At 41.7% G+C, this 17,642-nt stretch overlaps 1 protein-coding gene across 5 annotated transcripts in view; it reads right to left on the bottom strand.

The window, feature by feature from the left end:
- The window catches only part of arhgef28a (Rho guanine nucleotide exchange factor 28a), a 468,925-nt gene that overhangs the window by 167,618 nt on the left and 283,665 nt on the right, over positions 1-17,642 (bottom strand). For all 5 annotated transcript variants that reach the window (XM_043707577.2, XM_088000126.1, XM_088000117.1 and 2 more), the window contains 4 exons: positions 17,081-17,138; positions 9,859-10,009; positions 6,748-6,869; positions 3,508-3,648 (listed from right to left, as the gene is read on the bottom strand). In XM_043707577.2, the coding sequence (XP_043563512.2) occupies positions 3,508-3,648; positions 6,748-6,869; positions 9,859-10,009; positions 17,081-17,138 (472 nt within the window). The remainder of the gene's footprint in view (positions 1-3,507; positions 3,649-6,747; positions 6,870-9,858; positions 10,010-17,080; positions 17,139-17,642) is intronic.

Genomic DNA, 17,642 nt, shown 5'->3' with positions numbered 1-17,642 from the left:
TTCTGCACTGTAGGGATTCTATGATAACAATGCATTTTCAAGATCATAGTATGATCAAACTCAGCATGATTTTCTGAAGGGGAATAATGAAAAATTCATTACAGCTTTGTGAAGGTATAACTAGCACTTTAAACAAAGGAAAACCAGCAGATGTAGTATACATGGATTTCCAAAAGGCATTCAAAAACATGCCACAGGGAAAAGTGTAATAAGATAGAAAGGGGTTCATTACTTTGATGAAGTATAACAGTATGGGCAATGCTGTCTGTATGGCATGCTTGTGTGTTGTGGAATTTCCATGTATTAAAACACAAGGCCCTGTTCTTTGAAGACAGACCATTAAACATAGTAACGGAAGTAACTGATTCAGACCATTGAGTCTGCTCCACCATTCAGTGGGACCTTGGCTGATCTGATCATCCTTAGCTCCATTTTCCTGCCTTATCTTCATAACCCTCAATTCCCTCACTGATTAAAAATTTGCCTTGAATAGAGACTAATTGACCCAACCTCTATAGCTCCCTGTGGTAACTAATTTCATAGATTCAGTATCCTCAGAGAAAAAGTCCTCAGTCAGAAAAAAAAACAGCTTCGCGTACTGTGCCTCTTTCAATACAATAAAATAGGTGACAGCCAGTCTCTGGTTCATTTCTCAGAGCAATGCTTTGACAGAATTTAAATAAAGCTTTTCATTAAATGCTGCATTCTTCACAGAAGAGTCTCTATCAATCAGAATTCACTTGTCAACCAACCAATCAGCGCTCCATTTTCACACAGTATGAATGTTAATTTCCCTTTACTTCAGTATTTCCTAGTCCCAGTGAATGCAAATAAAAAAAAATGCTTTTACAAATGTGTATCTTTTCTGAATTTCTGTACTGCAAATGATAATAGTAGCGTGAATGGTGGATTGGCTTTGAATAGAATGCAGAGAGTGAGATAAACAGGAATATTTTTCAATTTTGCACACTACAATTAGGGGAATGCTTCAAGGATCAGTGCTGGCCCTTTAGATATTTACAATCTATATTGATGAATTAGGTGATGAGACAGAGTGCAATGTATCTAATTCTGCTGACAATACAAAGTTAGATGGGAATTCAAGCCATGAGAAAAACACAAAGACACAGACTGGTTAAGCAGGCAATGATACGGCAGATGGAGTATACATTAGATTAGATTCCCCACAGTATGGAAACAGGCCCTTGGGTCCAACAAATACACACCGACCCTCTGAAGAGAGTCTACCTAGACCCAGTTCCCTATCATATATTTACCCCTGACTAATGCACCTAACAGGATGGGCAATTTAGCATTGCCAATTCACCTGACCTGCACACCTTTGGAATTTGGGAGGAAACCGGAGTTCCTGGCGGAAGCCCACACAGAAGTGGGGAGAATGTACAAACTCCACAGTTAGACAGTTGCCCAAGGCGGGAATCAAACCTGGGTCCCTGGCGCTGTGAGGCAGCAGTGCTAACCACTGAGCCACCATGCCGCTCTATATGGATAATGCAGAAACATAAGAGATTATTTATTTTGATAGAAGGAACAGAAAAGCAGACTTTTTTTTAAAAAGGGTGTTAACATGTAAATGTTGATGTTCAAAGAGATTTGAGTTACATATACAACAAATATCATGTCATTTCATGAAACAATTAGAAAGGCAAATTACATCTTTATTGTTTAGTGATTGGAGTCCAGAAAAAATTGGAAGTTTTGCTGCAATAGTACAGAACTTTAGTGAGACCACCTGGAGCACTGTACCCAGTAATTTAAAGTAGTATACATGTTAGAGGTTGTACAGTAAATGTTCAATTAATATTTTCCTGGGTTGTTTTGTGTAAACAGGCTGAGTAAATTGAACTTATGCCTGTTGGAGGTTAGAAGAATGGGCAGTGATCTCATTGAAAGGTACAGGGTGCAGTTTGGATTTGTCAGAATAGACACCAAGAGGTGACGCACAGCGGTACTCTCAGGATAAGGGGCTGATCACTTAGGAGAAATCTCATAATTTAAAAAGTTCTATCCAATAATGACACAGATGCCTCATCAAGACAGAGACTTTCATATCTGCCAGTGGATCAATTGTTACAGTGAGCAGGAGTAGAATTGAGACAGAAGATCAGCCATGATAATATTGAATGGTGGACCAGGGACGAGATGCCAAATGGTCTCCTCCTGCTCCTGTCTTTTCTGTTATGTTCTAACGAAAGATAAGTTTAGACAATAGAAGTGTAAATTAATAAACAGTAAATTAAAACAGTGATCATGAAATATTTTTATCAAAGACTGATAAATATTTTGAATAATCTATTTGGCCACTTTGTACAGCAAACTATTGCAGGATGTTATGGCAATAAAACGAAAGAACAAAAGCACCCTTAATACCAAGATGGTGGCAGAGTAGGATTCTCAAGTCGGAGCTCCTCTGCTCACCAATTCCTTTAACTTTTTCTTTCTTTTTTTTCTCCTCCTCGTAGCTTTCGTTTCTTCCCACCCCCAAATTTTGACTGCTCTGCCCTTCCTAGACATGGAATCGAGAGAACAGGTCGTGACTGGAGCTTGGGAGGGAGCAAAGCGCTTTGTCCTAGTCCAGCAGTGATGGCGGAGAGAGCACAGGCCAGGTTCCACAGGTTTGTCGGCCGAAACCCTCAGCGGCAGTGGAGCGAGGATGGGCCAAGACCCACGGCGGAGCTAGCAGGTTGAGACCCACAGTGGTGGCAAAGTGAGTGGGCTGATTCGTCGGCCAGGTTCCATAGCGGTGACAAAGTGAGAGGGTTGATTCCCGGAGCGTTGGCGAAACAGGTGCGGTCTGGAGCCAGACAGGCAGCCAAGTGAGTCTTGAACCGAGGCCAACACACGGAGGAAACGTGGCCTCCTGGGGCCAGCCGACACGGAATCATGTTGGAGAGGGACTGGAACTTAAGTCCTTATGGTCACTTTCTATTATCATTCTGGATTTTTTAAACTCTGTAACCACACTTAAAGTATCTGTACCTAGGTATTTTATACCTATGATGGCACTGATAGGCAACATTACAAACATTTCACTGCACTCATTCAAGTTCACATGACAACAAAGGCTATTCTATTCTAGGTAAAGACAATGACCGCAGATGCTGGAAACCAGATTCTGGATTAGTGGAGCTGGAAGAGCACAGCAGTTCAGGCAGCATCCAAGGAGCAGTAAGATCGACGTTTCGGGCAAAAGCCCTTCATCAGGATATCGTAGAACAATAGAGTGATCAATTTCACTTGATCAACTAGTCTCTCCCAAACATTTCTTATGTCCCTTTCTGCTGAACTTATGATTGTTTATAATGATCAATGAGGAAAAAATATTTTGGACTATTCTTTAATATTTTATAATAATTTGAAAGAACTCAATAGCTCCTAGCTAAATATTTGTATTTAAATTTAAAAAATACAAAATTAAACCTTTCAGAAATGTCAATTACTATTCAAGCAGCCACTAATGCAATGTTATTAAAATTGAACACTTACCGTAAATAACATCTTGTCGCTTTATCAGATCTTTCTGTTGTTTACTACTAAATGCATGATCAACAGCAAGACTCCAGGACTCAGCTTTAAACTCCTGTGCATCAAACTCAAGGTCTCCACGCACTGAAGGGACTACATTATCTGGTAAAATTAAAATTAAGGTCAGTGACTTCCAATTAATATTTTACTTGAATCCTAACTGCTTGAACACACTATATGTTAACTCCCTACTTACCAATACTCAAGTGTCCCAACCGTCTCTTTCATATTCTTTTAAATAAGTCAAAAGTGCAAATAAATAAAAATCAACCCCTTTGAATGGGATCCTGATGTATTCTTGCAATGAAACCAGAACATATTAAATTAAAATACTATTTCTAATGCTGATGCACTTCAGCTCCTCTGGAGTTATTTATCTGTAATGAATAAGAATTCTCATCATGGACCACCCGAATGTATGAGGCTGTCTGCTCTATTGCTCACAGAGTATAGGACCAGCTTGGTCAGATGTCATAGGCCACTTGGAGAAGTCTTAAACAAGATGAAAATTCTTGCATGTTAGCAGCTAATTACAAGTGATGTATATTATGTATTATATGCTGTCTATTATTACAAAGACTGAGAAAGACCTGGATTGATTGATTTATTGTCATGTGCACTGAGGTACAGTGAAAAGTTTTGTTTACATCAGTACAGGTTACATTGCATAGAGTGTGCACCATGGTGAGATTGACATTAGAAAGATAAGCAATATTTGAGGCCAGAGAGTCCATTCATCAGTCTGGGGTGGCACGGTGGCTCAGTGGTTGGCACTGCTGCCTCACAGCACCAGAGACCTGGGTTTGATTCCAGCCTTGGGCAACTGTGTGGAGTTTGCACATTCTCCACATGTCTGCAGCAATCCAAAAGATGTCATGTTAGGTGAACTGGCCATGCTAAATTGCCCATAATGTTCAGGGATGTGCAGGTTGGGTGCACTAATCAGGGGTAAATGTAGAGTAATAGGGTGGGGGAATAGGTCACTCTTTGGAATGTCAGTAGGGACTTGTTGGGCCAAATGGCCTGATTCCACACTGTAGGGATTTTATGATCTAATAACAGCTAGGAATAAGCTGTGTGTTCAGGCTTCTGTATCTTTTGCCTGATGGAAGAGGTTGTAGGAAATTAGATTAGATTCCCTACAGTGTGGAAACAGGCCCTTCGGCCCAACAAGTCCACACCGACCCTCTGAAGAGCAATCCATTCCCCTACATTTACCCCTGACTAATGCAACTAACACTATGGGCAATTTAGCAATCCACCTAACCTGCACATCTTTATGACTGTGAGAGGAAACCAGAGCACCCGGAGGAAACCCACACAAACACGGGGAGAATGTGCAAATTCCATACAGACAGTTGCCCGAGGCGGGAATTGAACCCGGGTCCCTGATGCTGTGAGGCAGCAATGCTAACCATTGAGCCACCATACCGCCCTATGATAGGTTTTATTCCTTTGAGATCCTAGACTGTTCCCACACCAAGTCAATATGACATCATAATCCTCAGTATTAGCCCTTTAAACTCTGACACAACTTTGTGTGCTCAAAACATTTAATCAGTCAATACACTCTATCTGGTTAACCTTAATTTTAATAGATGTACTTGGAAAGGGGTTGGACAGATAGGAGAGGAATATAGAAAAGAGGAGCAGAGCTAGTCTATTCAATCCTTCAAGCCTGCTCCATCATTCAATATGATCACAGTAGATCACCCAACTCATTTGCTTTTACCCCCCATCCTTTGATCCCTTTAGCCCTAAACATTATATCAACCTTCTTCCTGAAAACATTCACTATTTTGGTATCAACCTCTTTCCATGGCAGAGATTTCCACCAGCTCATTGTGCTCTGCATGAAAAAGATGCTCTTGATCTCAGTCCTAAATAGTTTATTCTATATCCTTAAACTGTGGCCTCTGGTTCTGAACTCGCCAGACATGAGGAACACCCTTCCTACATTTACCCTGTCTGGTCCTATTAGAAATCTTTAGCCTTTTATAATATACAACTTATCCCCTCATCATTTTTCTTAACACCAGTGTCTCCAGAAGCTAGAGAAAAAGCTGGAGGACCTTGGGAAAAATGTAGCTTTGTGGACAAGGAAACAGGTGATAGAGACAATTGAACCATAACAGAAAAGTTGGCGAGCTCCTCAAACTTGCAGTTGTGGTGAGAATGGATAGGGCATAACAAAAGGTTTAAGGAGACAGTTTGTTGTAAAACAAGGGAATCACCTTTCATTCTAGGACGACTCTGAAATAAGTAGTCCTGGCAGATTGTTATAAGTCCCAAAATTGTTTGACATGGTCCAGAAAGGTTTTGTAATGGATGACTAAACCAGTTGTATAATGTCAAATCTACACCACTTGTCTTGTGGGATCAAAGATGGGCTTGTGCCAAGAAGAATAATAGAATAGGACAAGAGAGGTTAAGAGTGAAAAGAAAATGTTACTAGAGGCAAAGGTGGAGGAGGGGAGGGACTGATTAGACATATGGACATAGCTTAAGGATTATGGTGAAATGAAGCCAAAGGCTACAGTAATGAGTTGTTTGGAGGGGATTGGGGTGATTACCAAAAGGACTGTTTCCATGTCATACCTGTGTTATGAGATAATGCTTTAAGGTTTCTGAAGTCTGTGATTAGCCGATTGATCAGTGTAACTATTGAATAGTTTGTTTAATGTAAACATGCAACACTTGCATGAAACAACTGAACACCAAGTTTCAAAGTTTATTCTCAAATAGGCCATAGATAGTAACTGCAGCAACATCAAAACTCAAGCAGACTTTTTAATAAGCGTCAGGGAGAGGTTAAAACAGATGGCCCCAACTTTGCAAAGGAGGGCTTCCTGAAGAAGGGCTTATGCCTGAAACGTCGATTCTCCTGCTCCTTGGATGCTGCCTGGCCTGCTGTGTTTTTCCAGCACCACATTTTTCAACAAAGGAGGTAATGAGCATGGAGAAGATACCATGGACAGGTCAGTGACTCAAGACCTTCTCAGGAGCTCCAGAAATGTTGAAAGACTTTGAAAGGAATATGAACATGATATCTGTCTTGCGTTGTTAAAGTATTATTCATGAATGACATGAAAGAAACTGACTGCTATATACAAAAAAATGCACCAACTATATTAAAATCAGGTCACACCACCAGTGAGTCACTATTTTCTTGAAATGTATGCAACTGTGAAAGAAGCTCACCCTCTAATGCAAGTGATTCTGTTGAAGGAGATGAGTCCATTGTTTGAAACAGTTCCTCAGACTGTGACTTGTTCCTGGAAACATAGCTATCCACCTCTATGTCCATCGACTCCATGATTCTTCTAAAAGACAAAAAAGTGTTTCACATGATAATTAAATCACTGAGGAGGCAGCAAGCAGGAATGAAAAAAGGGGAAGCAATGGATGTAATATATATGGATTTTCAGAAAGTGTTTGATAAGGTACCACACATCAAGCTACTTAATAAGAGGATTGGCTACTAATAGAAAACAGAGAGTTGGAATAAGGGGGTATTTTCAGGATGACAACATTTAACTATTGGAATGCCACAGGGATCAGTACTGATACTACAATTATTTACATATAACAATGATTTGGATGAGGAATGTAAATGTACTATAGCCAAGTTTGTGGATGACACAAAAATAGATGTGAGGACAAGTGAAGAATATGACTCAAAAATGCTGTAGAGGAAGATACAGAGCTTAAGTGAATGGATATAAACTAGCCATAAGGAATATAATTTGGGAAAATACTGTGGCAGGAAAAATAGAAGACTTGAATATTACTTTAATGGAGAAAGACTTCAGAAAGCTACAGGACAGAGAGCTTTGGGTGTGCTTATCCATGAATTACAAAATGTTAGCATTCACATTCAGTGAGTAATAGGGAAAGCAAATGGAATGTTGTCCTTCACTTCAAAAGGAATGAAATATAAAAATAGGGTGGTTTTGCAAAAACTTTATAAGGCATTAGCCAGACTACAGCTGGAATATTGTGAAAGGTTTTGAGTTTATTAAGAGAAGAGTCCAGAGAAGGTTCATTAGACTGGTTTTGGGAAGTGAGCCCAGCCATGTGAATGAAGTTTCATTGGGGGAGCATTTCGGGAGTAGTGACTCATAATACTGTGAGTTTTAAGATACTCATCGATAGGGATAACAGCAATCTATGGGTGAATATGTTAAACTGGGGGCAGGCAAACTACAACCATATTAGGCAGGAACTGGAGAATTTTGATTGGAGGCAGCCGTTTGAGGGTAAATTCACATTGGACATGTGGGATTATTCCAAACTGCAGTTGACAAGAATTTAGTAGTGGCATGTTCCTGTGAGAATGAAAGATAACTATGCCAAGTTATATGAACCTTGGATGACCAGAGATGTTATGACTTTGGTCAGAAAGAAACAGGAAGAATACATAGGTCTAGCAGGATGGGAACTGATGAAGCCCTTGAACTATATAAGAAAGGTAGGAAAGAACTTAAACATATGCATTTAGAAACAAATGGACTTATTAGTGATAAACAGTGTGGTTTTGTGCAGGGGAGGTCATGCCTCACTAATTTGATCGAGATTTTTGAGAAGGTGACAAAGATGACTGATGAGGGAAAAGCGGTTGATGTTGTCTACATGGACTTCAGTAAAGCCTTTGAATGTTCCCTCATGGAACACTAGTACAAAAGGTGAAGTCATATGGTATCAGGGGTGAGCTGGCAAGATACATACTGAACTGGCTTAGTTATAGGAGACAGCGGGTACTGGTGGAAGGATGCTTTTCGGAATGGAGGGCTGTGACTAGTGGTGGCCCATAGGGATCAGTGCAGGAACTTCTGCTGTTCATGATCTACATAAATGATCTAGCTGGTCTAATTTGTAGATTTACAGATGATACAATGATTGGTGGAGATGTGGATAGTGAGGTGGATTGTCAGAAGATACAGCGGGATAGACAGTTGGATGCATGGGCAGAAAAATGGTAAATGGAGTTTAATCCAGACAAAAGAGAGGTGATGCACTTTGGAAGGTCAAGTACAGGTGGAAATTATACAGTGAATGGCAGAACCCTTAGGAGTATTGATATGCAGACAGACCAAGGTGTGCAGTTCCACAAATCACTGAAGGTGGCAGCACAGGTAGATAAGTCGGAAAAAAGGCTTATGGAATGCTGCCTTCATTAGAAGGGGCATTGAGTATAAGAATAGAGAAGTTATGCTGCAGCTTTATGGAACTTTAGTTAGGTCACACTCTGAATATTGTGTACAGTTCTGGTCACCACACTACCAGAAGGGTGTGGATGCTTTGGAGAGGGTACAGAAAAGGTTTACCAGGATGTTGCCTGGTATGGGGAATTTTAGCTGTGAAGCAAGGTTGGATAGACTGGGTTTGTTTTCACTGGTATGCAGGAGGTTGAGGAGCAACCTAATAGAAGTTTAAAAGATTGCGAATGGCATGGATAAAGTGGAAAGTATGAGGCCTTTTCCCAGGGTACAGAGGTCAATTACTAGGGGATAGAGATTCAAGGTGCGAGGCAGCAAGTTTAATAGAGATCTGTGAGGCATGTTTTTCATATGAAGGATGATGAGTGCCTGGAACACATTGCCAGAGGAGGTGATGGAAGCAGACACAATAGCAGCATTCAAGAAGCACTTGGATAAATACATGAATAGGAAAGGAATAGAGGGATATGGATCCTGTAAGTGAAGACAGTTTTAGCATTAAAGGGCAAAATGTGGCAGTGCAGATTTGGCAGGCCAAAGGACCTGTTCCTGGTCATTTTCTTGTTCTTTGTTGATACCAGGTATGGAGGGAATGTCTTATGATGAGAGGTTGGTAGGTTGGGCTCGCACTCATTGAAATTTAGAAGAATGAGAGGTGACCTTATTGAAACATACAGAATTCTTAGGGAACTTGACAGGGCAGATACGCAAATATTGTTGTCCTGTTGTAGGACAGTCTAGGACCAGAGCACTTCACCTCATTGTAAGGAGTCGCACATTTAAGACATAGACGAGAAATTTACTCTCTCAGAGGATAGCGAATCTGTGGAACTCTTTATTGTAGACAGCTGTTGAGGTTGGGTCTTTAAGTATATTCAAGGCTGAGGCAGACAGATTTTAATTTAAATAATCAAAGACTATAGGGATAAGGCAGACATGTGGAGTTGAGGATAATCAGAGCAGCCATGATCTCAGTAAATGTCAGAGCAGACTCAATGGACTGAATGCCTATTTCTGCCCCTACATTTTACAATCTCATCATGATATGTTCAACAAGGTTTACAATATTTAGAAGGAAAACGATTATGCTTACCTGTCTATACCAATACTAGAAGCACTCTTTGACAATGGCTGATGTTGTAGCGAGATGTCTCGTTTGAGAGCAGAAAGTCCAATAGGCAAGGATGATGAGGTGGAGTTCATTGATAGGAATGCAGACTGTGAAGCGTCCTTCAGTGAATTTGCTATTGAAACAACAGACATTTTAATAGTTTAAACAGAAGCCTTTGTTGATGTTTGGTATATCAAGTAGACAATGTGGTCAGTCACCCTAATGAATGTGGCATCAGTAACTTTGTAAATGCATATTTACAAAGGAAGAGCGAAGGACTTCTGGGAAGTCATATATTTGTGTGGTTGCGTTACCCGAAACACTACTCGGGTAGTGTCTCCCACTCACTCTCCTCCTCTAACCAAAGGAAAAGGACCTGTGTGCCAGATTGGTAAGGTAACGAGTTTCTTTTTAGTTTTTCTTATTCCTTATTTTTTCAACAGTCTCTTTGGGAATTTAGAATAGTGGGAATGGAGGTTAGGGCAGTTGAATGTTCCTCCTGCAGAATGTGGGAGGTAAGGGTCACCACTAGTGTCCCTGCTGACTACATCTGCGGGAAGTGCACCCAACTCAAGCTCCTCGAAAACCGCGTTAAGGAGCTGGAGCTGGATGAACTTCGGATCATTTGGGAGGCAGAGGGGATTATTGAGAAGAGTTACAGGGAGGTAGTCACTCCTAAGAACAAGAAAAAGGCAAATGGGTTACAGTCAGGGGACGGAAAGGGAGCCGGCAGGCAGTGCAGGGATCCCCTGTGGCCATTCCCCTCAACAATAAGTATACCGCTTTGGATACTGTTGAGGGGCGAGGGGGACTTACCAGGGGAAAGCAGTGGGGTACAGAGCTCTGGCACAGAGTCTGTCCCTGCTGCTCAGAAAGGAAAGGGGAAGAGGAGCAGAGCAGTAGTCACCGGGGACTCCATAGTTCGGGGGACAGATAGGAGGTTCTGTGGGGACGAGAGAGACTCACGGTTGGTGTGTTGCCTCCCAGGTTCCAGGGTTCATGATGTCTTTGATCGTGTTTTTGGGATCCTTAAGGGGGAGGGGGAGCAGCCCCAAATCGTGGCCCACATAGGCACCAATGACATAGGTAGGAAGAGAGATGGGGATTTAAGGCAGAAATTTAGGGAGCGAGGATGGAAGCTTAGAGCTAGGACAAACAGAGTTGTTGTCTCTGGTTTGTTGCCCGTGCCACGTGCTAGTGAGACAAGGAATAGGGAGAGAGGGGAGTTGAACATGTGGCTACAGGGGTGATGCAGGAGGGAAGGTTTTGGATTCTTGGATAATTGGGGCTCTTTCTGGGGTAGGTGAGACCTCTACAAGCAGGATGGTCTTCATCTGAACCAGAGGGGTACCAATATCCTGAGGGGGAAATTCGCTAAGGCTATTGGGGTGGGTTTAAATTAATCCAGCAGGGGGATGGGAATCAAAATTGTAGTTCAAGTATAGAAAAGGTTGAGAGTAGGGAGGTCCGAAATCAAGTTTCAGGGACGCAAGATGGCGCCAGCAAGCAAAAAGTTGGTTTGAAGTGTGACTACTTCAACACCAGGAGCATCCGGAATAAGGTGGGTAAACTTGCAGCATGGGTTGGTACCTGGGACTTGGACGTTGTGGCCATTTCGGAGACATGGATAGAGCATGGACAGGAATGGTTGTTGCAGATTCCAGGATTTAGATGTTTCAGTAAGAACAGAGAAGATGGTAAAAGAGGGGGAGGTGTAGCATTGTTGGTCAAGGACAGTATTACAGTTGCAGAAAGGATGTTTGAGGATTCATCAACTGAGGTAGTATGGGCTGAAGCTAGAAACAGGAAAGGAGAGGTCACCCTGTTGGGAGTTTTCTATAGGTCTCCGAATAGTTCCAGAGATGTAGAGGAAAGGATAGCAAAGATGATTCTCGATAGGAGTGAGAGAGACAGGGTGGTTGTCATGGAGTAATTCAACTTTCCAAATATTGACTGGGAACACTATAGTACGAGTACTATAGATGGGTCAGTTTTTGTCTAGTGTGTGCAGGAGGGCTTCCTGACACAGTATGTAGACAGGCCAACAAGGGGTGAAGCCACATTAGATTTGGTACTGGGTAATGAGCCCGGCCAGGTGTTAGACTTGGAAGTAGGTGAGCACTTTGGTGATAGTGATCACAATTTGGTTATGTTTACTTTAGTGATAGAAAGGGATAGGTGTATACCACTGGGCAAGAGTTACAGCTGGGGGAAAGTCAATTACGATGCGATTAGGCAAGATTTAGGAAGCATAGAATGGAGAGGAAACTGGAGGGGATAGGCACATTAGAAATGTGGAGCTTATTCAAGGAAAAGCTACTGAGTGTCCTAGATAAGTATGTACCTGTCAGACAGGGAGGAGGCTGTAGAGCGCGGGAGCCATGGTTTACGAAGGAAGTGGAATCTCTAGTCATGAGAAAGATGAAGGCTTATGTTAGGATGAGATGTGAAGGCTCAGTTAGGGTGCTTGAGGGTTACAAGGTAGCCAGGAAAGACCTAAAGATAGAGCTCAGAAGAGCCAGGAGGAGACATGAGAAGTTATTGGCGGATAGAATCAGGGTAAACCCTAAGGCTTTCTATAGGTATTTAAGGAATAAAAGAATGACGAGAGTAAGATTAGGACCAATCAAGGATAGTAGTGGGAAGCTGTGTGTGGAGTCAGACGAGATAGGGGAAGCACTAAATGAATATTTTTCAACAGTATTCACTCTAGAAAACGACAATGTTGTTGAGGAGAATACTGAGATACAGGCTACTAGACTAGGTGTGATTGAGGTTCACAAGGAGCAGGTATTAGAAATCCTGCAGAGTATGAAAATAGATAAGTCCCCTGGGCTGGATGGGATTTATCCTAGGATCTTCTGGGAAGCCAGGGAGGAGATTGCCGAGCCTTTGGTATTGATCTTTAAATCATCATTGTCTACAGGAATAGTGCCAGAAGACTGAAGGATAGCAAATGTGGTTCCCCTATTCAAGAAGGGGAGTAGAGACAATCCTGGTAATTATAGACCAGTAAGCCTTACTTCAGTTGTTGGTTAAGTGTTGGAAAAAGTTATAAGAAATAGGATTTATAATCATCTACAAAAGAATAATTTGATTAGGGATAGTCAGCACGGTTTTGTGAAGGGTAGGTCGTGCCTCACAAACCTATTGAGTTCTTTGAGAAAGTGACCACACAGGTAGGTGAGAGTAAACCGGTTGATGTGGTGTATATGGATTTCAGCAAGGCGTTCCCCACAGTAGGCTATTGTACTAAATGTGGAGGAATGGGATTATGGGAGATATAGCAGTTTGGATCAGTAATCGGCTTGCTGAAAGAAGACAGAGGGTGGTGGTTGATGGGGAATGTTCAGCCTGGAGTCCAGTTACCAGTGGTTGGGTCCACTGCTGTTCGTCATTTTTATAAATGACCTGGATGAGGGCATAGAAGGGTGGGTTAGTAAATTTGCAGACGACACTAAGGTCGGTGGAGTTGTGGATAGTGACGAAGGATGTTGTAGGTTACAGAGAGACATAGATAAGCTGCAGAGCTGGGCTGACAGGTGGCAAATGGAGTTTAATGTGGACAAGTGTGAGGTGATTCACTTTGGTCGGAGTAACCGGAATGCAAAGTACTGGGCTAATGGTAAGATTCTTGGTAGTGTAGAGGAGCAGAGAGATCTCGGTGTCCAGGTACACAGATCCTTGAAAGTTGCCACCCAGGTTGACAGGGTTGTTAAGAAGGCATACAGTGTTTTAGCTTTAATTAATAGGGGATCGAGTTCCGGAACCATGAGGTTATGCTACAGCTGTACAAAACTTTAGTGCGGCCACACTTGGAGTATTGTTTACAGTTCTGGTCACAGCATTATAAGAAGAATGTGGAAGCTTTGGAAAGTGTGCAGAGGAGATTTACTAGGATGTTGCCTGGTATGGAGGGAAGGTCTTACAAGGAAAGGCTGAGGGACTTGAGGCTGTTTTCGTTAGAGAGAAGAAGGTTGAGAGGTGACTTAATAGAGACATATAAGATAATCAGAGGGTTAGATAGGGTGAACAGGGAGAGCTTTTTTTCAAGAATGGTGATGGCGAGCATGAGGGGGCATAGCTTTAAATTGAGGGGTGATAGATATAGGACAGATGTCAGAGGTAGTTTCTTTACTCAGAGAATAAAGGATATGGAATGCTTTGCCTACAACGATAGTAGATTCGCCAACTTTAAGTACATTTAAGTCATCATTGGTCAATCATATGTACGTACATGGAATAGTGTAGGTTAGATGGGCTTCAGATTGGTATGACAGGTCGGCGCAACATTGAGGGCCGAAGGGCCTGTACTGCGCTGTAATGTTCTAAGTTCTATATAGAGACTGTATGTCAGTTGATGTAGATATATCTCCTGCGGTTGCTCGAAAGCCTTCTATAAAATAATAGTTGAATGCTATTGTAATTTTGACTGAAGTAAGAAGAATTATGGAGCTTCAGAATTAGAGTTGCACACCATTTCCCAGTCACTGAAAAGAGCTCTCTTGCTATCTTCCTGCTGAAGCAATGCTCCTAATGCTCTGCTTCTCAGAAAGATCTATTAATCTGGATGTAGGTTTGTTTGCTGAGCTGGAAGGTATTAATGTTGGATTTGCTCTGTGTGTTTCTTGGATTCCACCAAGTCAGCAGTTTCTTCCTCCTTTGCTAATGTCTCAGATCCAGCTATGTTCATGACCATTCTCCTACTTTATATAAAATGTGTGAAGAACACACCAATTCTTCAACTTTCAGCGGCCTCCAGGAAGGACCAAAAGGTCAGAACAAAAAGCCTTTCTTATAAAATAATCAAAAGATTAACTGCTCCTGAATCAATTATCTTTTGTATACTAAATCTGTTGGCTGAAGCTTTATCTCATTTCTTCAATTCTGTAACTTCTCAAAGGGCCCCCTTTTTAGAGGCCCACAATGTTCAAGTATTGATACGTCCATAAAATTGGTGGTCACCCTCTTGTAACATGCCAAGCAAGTCAAAAAGTGTGCATCTACATCAGTTAGCTTTTCTGAGCTGCAGCACCACAGGAGTGAGGGCAGAACTAATGGCAGCAGATTGGAGGGTATCAGCCTCAAAATGTTTTTTAGTTGGATGCCCTTCTGCGAGTGCTCTTGGTGTGCAAGTAGCAAGAAATTGACTCAAAAACCTCTTCATTACATCCATCAAAGCTAATTTTTAAAATTATTTTCAGAATTTTATTCTACCTTTTGGCACTTCCATGTTATCTAGTGATGCTTGGCAGTTGTGAGAATCTGGCTTATAATTCATTATAAATTTAGATGTAGAAATGGCAAAAAATAAAAATGTGGCATCACTAAACTTAATACAACCTAATTTTTTTTGAGTTATCTGAAAGCGAATTAATACTATTTATAAAGATGTTTACTGAGGTAATTATTTTGAAGAAGTCATAGTGGACTCAAAATATTAAACTAGTTTGTCTCTCCACAGATTCTGTAAAACCTTGCTAAGTTTCCCAACATTTACTGTCTTTAGTCCTAATAACTACTTCTGACCAAATGTCATTGTACAAATTGCTAACATGGAACAAACTTTCTTGTTATCTAAGAACAGTGCCTCTTCTATAGATACATCCATGGTGGTGTATCTTAAATAGCCTCAAGACAAAAGCAAAGAGAATGGGTGGCATCAAATTATTTCAAACAGCCCCGACCCAGTACCAAATACATACCAGTATAGGTGGCAAATACCACAAGTTACCAGGAATGAGAAAAAACCGCCAACACTGCCAATAGAGTCATAGTCATAGTGTCATAGAGATGTACAGCATGGAAACAGACCCTTTGGTCCAACCCGTCCATGCCGACCAGCTATCCCAACCCAATCTAGTCCCACCTGCCATCACCTGGCCCATATCCCTCCAAACCCTTCCTATTCATATACCCATCCAAATGCCTCTTAAATGTTGCAATTGTACCAGCCTCCACCACATCCTCTGGCAGCTCATTCCATACACATACCACCCTCTGCGTGAAAAGGTTGCCCCTTAGGTCTCTTTTATATCTTTCCCCTCTCACCCTAAACCTATGCCCTCTAGTTCGGGACTCCCCGACCCCAGGGAAAAGACTTTGTCTATTTATCCTATCCATGCCCCTCATAATTTTGTAACCCTCTATAAGGTCACCTCTCAGCTTCCGACGCTCCAGGGAAAACAGCCCCAGCCTGTTCAGCCGCTCCCTGTAGCTCAGATCCTCCAACCCTGGCAACATCCTTGTAAATCTTTTCTGAACCCTTTCAAGTTTCACAACATCTTTCCAATAATCGCCCTTCTTAAACAGTGGCATCAACCTCCAGTCTTCGGCACCTCACCTGTGACTATCGATGATACAAATATCTCAGCGAAAGGCCCAACAATCACTTCTCTAGCTTCCCACAGAGTTCTCGGGTACACCTGATCAGGTCCTGGGGATTTATCCACTTTAAACCGTTTCAAGACATCCAGCACTTCCTCCTCTGTAATCTGGACATTTTGCAAGATATCACCATCTATTTCCCTACAGTCTATATCTTCCACTTTCTTTTCCACAGTAAATACTGACGCAAAATATTCATTTAGTATTTCCCCCATTTTCTGTGGCTCCACACAAAGGCCGCCTTGTTGATCTTTGAGGGGCCCTATTCTCTCCTTTTGTCCTTCATATATTTGGATTCTCCTTAATTCTATTTGCCAAAGTTGGAAAATATGCTAAAAGGGTGGGGCCGGTGCAGAAGTTGGTGAATGTAGAGCTGCATGTTTCTTTAGTACATTCCTGCTCCTGCATTTACCTCACATCAGAAAATGAAACTTGTGACTTGTGGGCGGCACGGTGGCACAGTGGTTAGCACTGCTGCCTCACAGCGCCAGAGACCCGGGTTCAATTCCCGCCTCGTGCGACTGACTGTGTGGAGTTTGCACGTTCTCCCCGTGTCTGCGTGGGTTTCCTCTGGGTGCTCCGGTTTCCTCCCACTGTCCAAAGATGTGCAGGGTCAGGTGAATTGGCCATACTAAATTGCCCGTAGTGTTAGGTAAGGGGTAAATGTAGGGGTGGGTTTCGGGTCGGTGTGGACTTGTTGGGCCGAAGGACCTGTTTCCACACTGTAATCTAATCTAATCTACAAAAAAAACCAGCTGTTTTAACAAATAGGTACACATAGTTTCAAAAATATTTTGATGCAGTTATTCATACTTACAGTGCACACACTGGGTTGGTTTGCTTCGTGATACTATGTGACATTTGTCTTGAAGATTCTGCAGAAAAAAACCCCACGAGTTCAAAAGAATAGAATAACAACAACAACTTATACTTCTTTAGCACCTTTAAAATAAAGGAATATCATGAGAGTATTGCAAACATAGTATCACTCTAAGCTGTATAAGGAAATATTAATCAGATGAGCAAAAGCTTGGTCAAAAAGGTACTGTCTTAATTGAGGAAAGCAAGATAGCAAGGCAATGTGTTATATGGAGGGAATGCCAGAGACTGGAGCCTTAAGCAAAGTAAGGCTTAGTTACAAATGGTTGAACAATTAATGAAATTATTTCTGAAAATACTATATGTCAAACAAGATCCACAAAAAGTTTCTACTGTACTCATTATTTTCATATTTTGTATCTTAATAGTTATCAATAACTGCATATTTAGGCCATAACTCATTCAAGCCAAAATACTGCAGACACTGGAAATCTGAAACAAACATGGACTTTCTAGAGAAATTTAGCAAGTCTGTCAACATCTGTGGAAGTAGAAACAGA

The sequence above is a fragment of the Chiloscyllium plagiosum genome, unplaced genomic scaffold (assembly GCF_037043375.1).
Source record: "Chiloscyllium plagiosum isolate Xiang-an unplaced genomic scaffold, Cpla_swu_hap1 HiC_scaffold_2, whole genome shotgun sequence".
Lineage (NCBI taxonomy): Eukaryota > Metazoa > Chordata > Chondrichthyes > Orectolobiformes > Hemiscylliidae > Chiloscyllium > Chiloscyllium plagiosum.
Note: the sequence above shows the minus strand (reverse complement) of the source record. Positions and strands in the feature narration are given on the sequence as shown.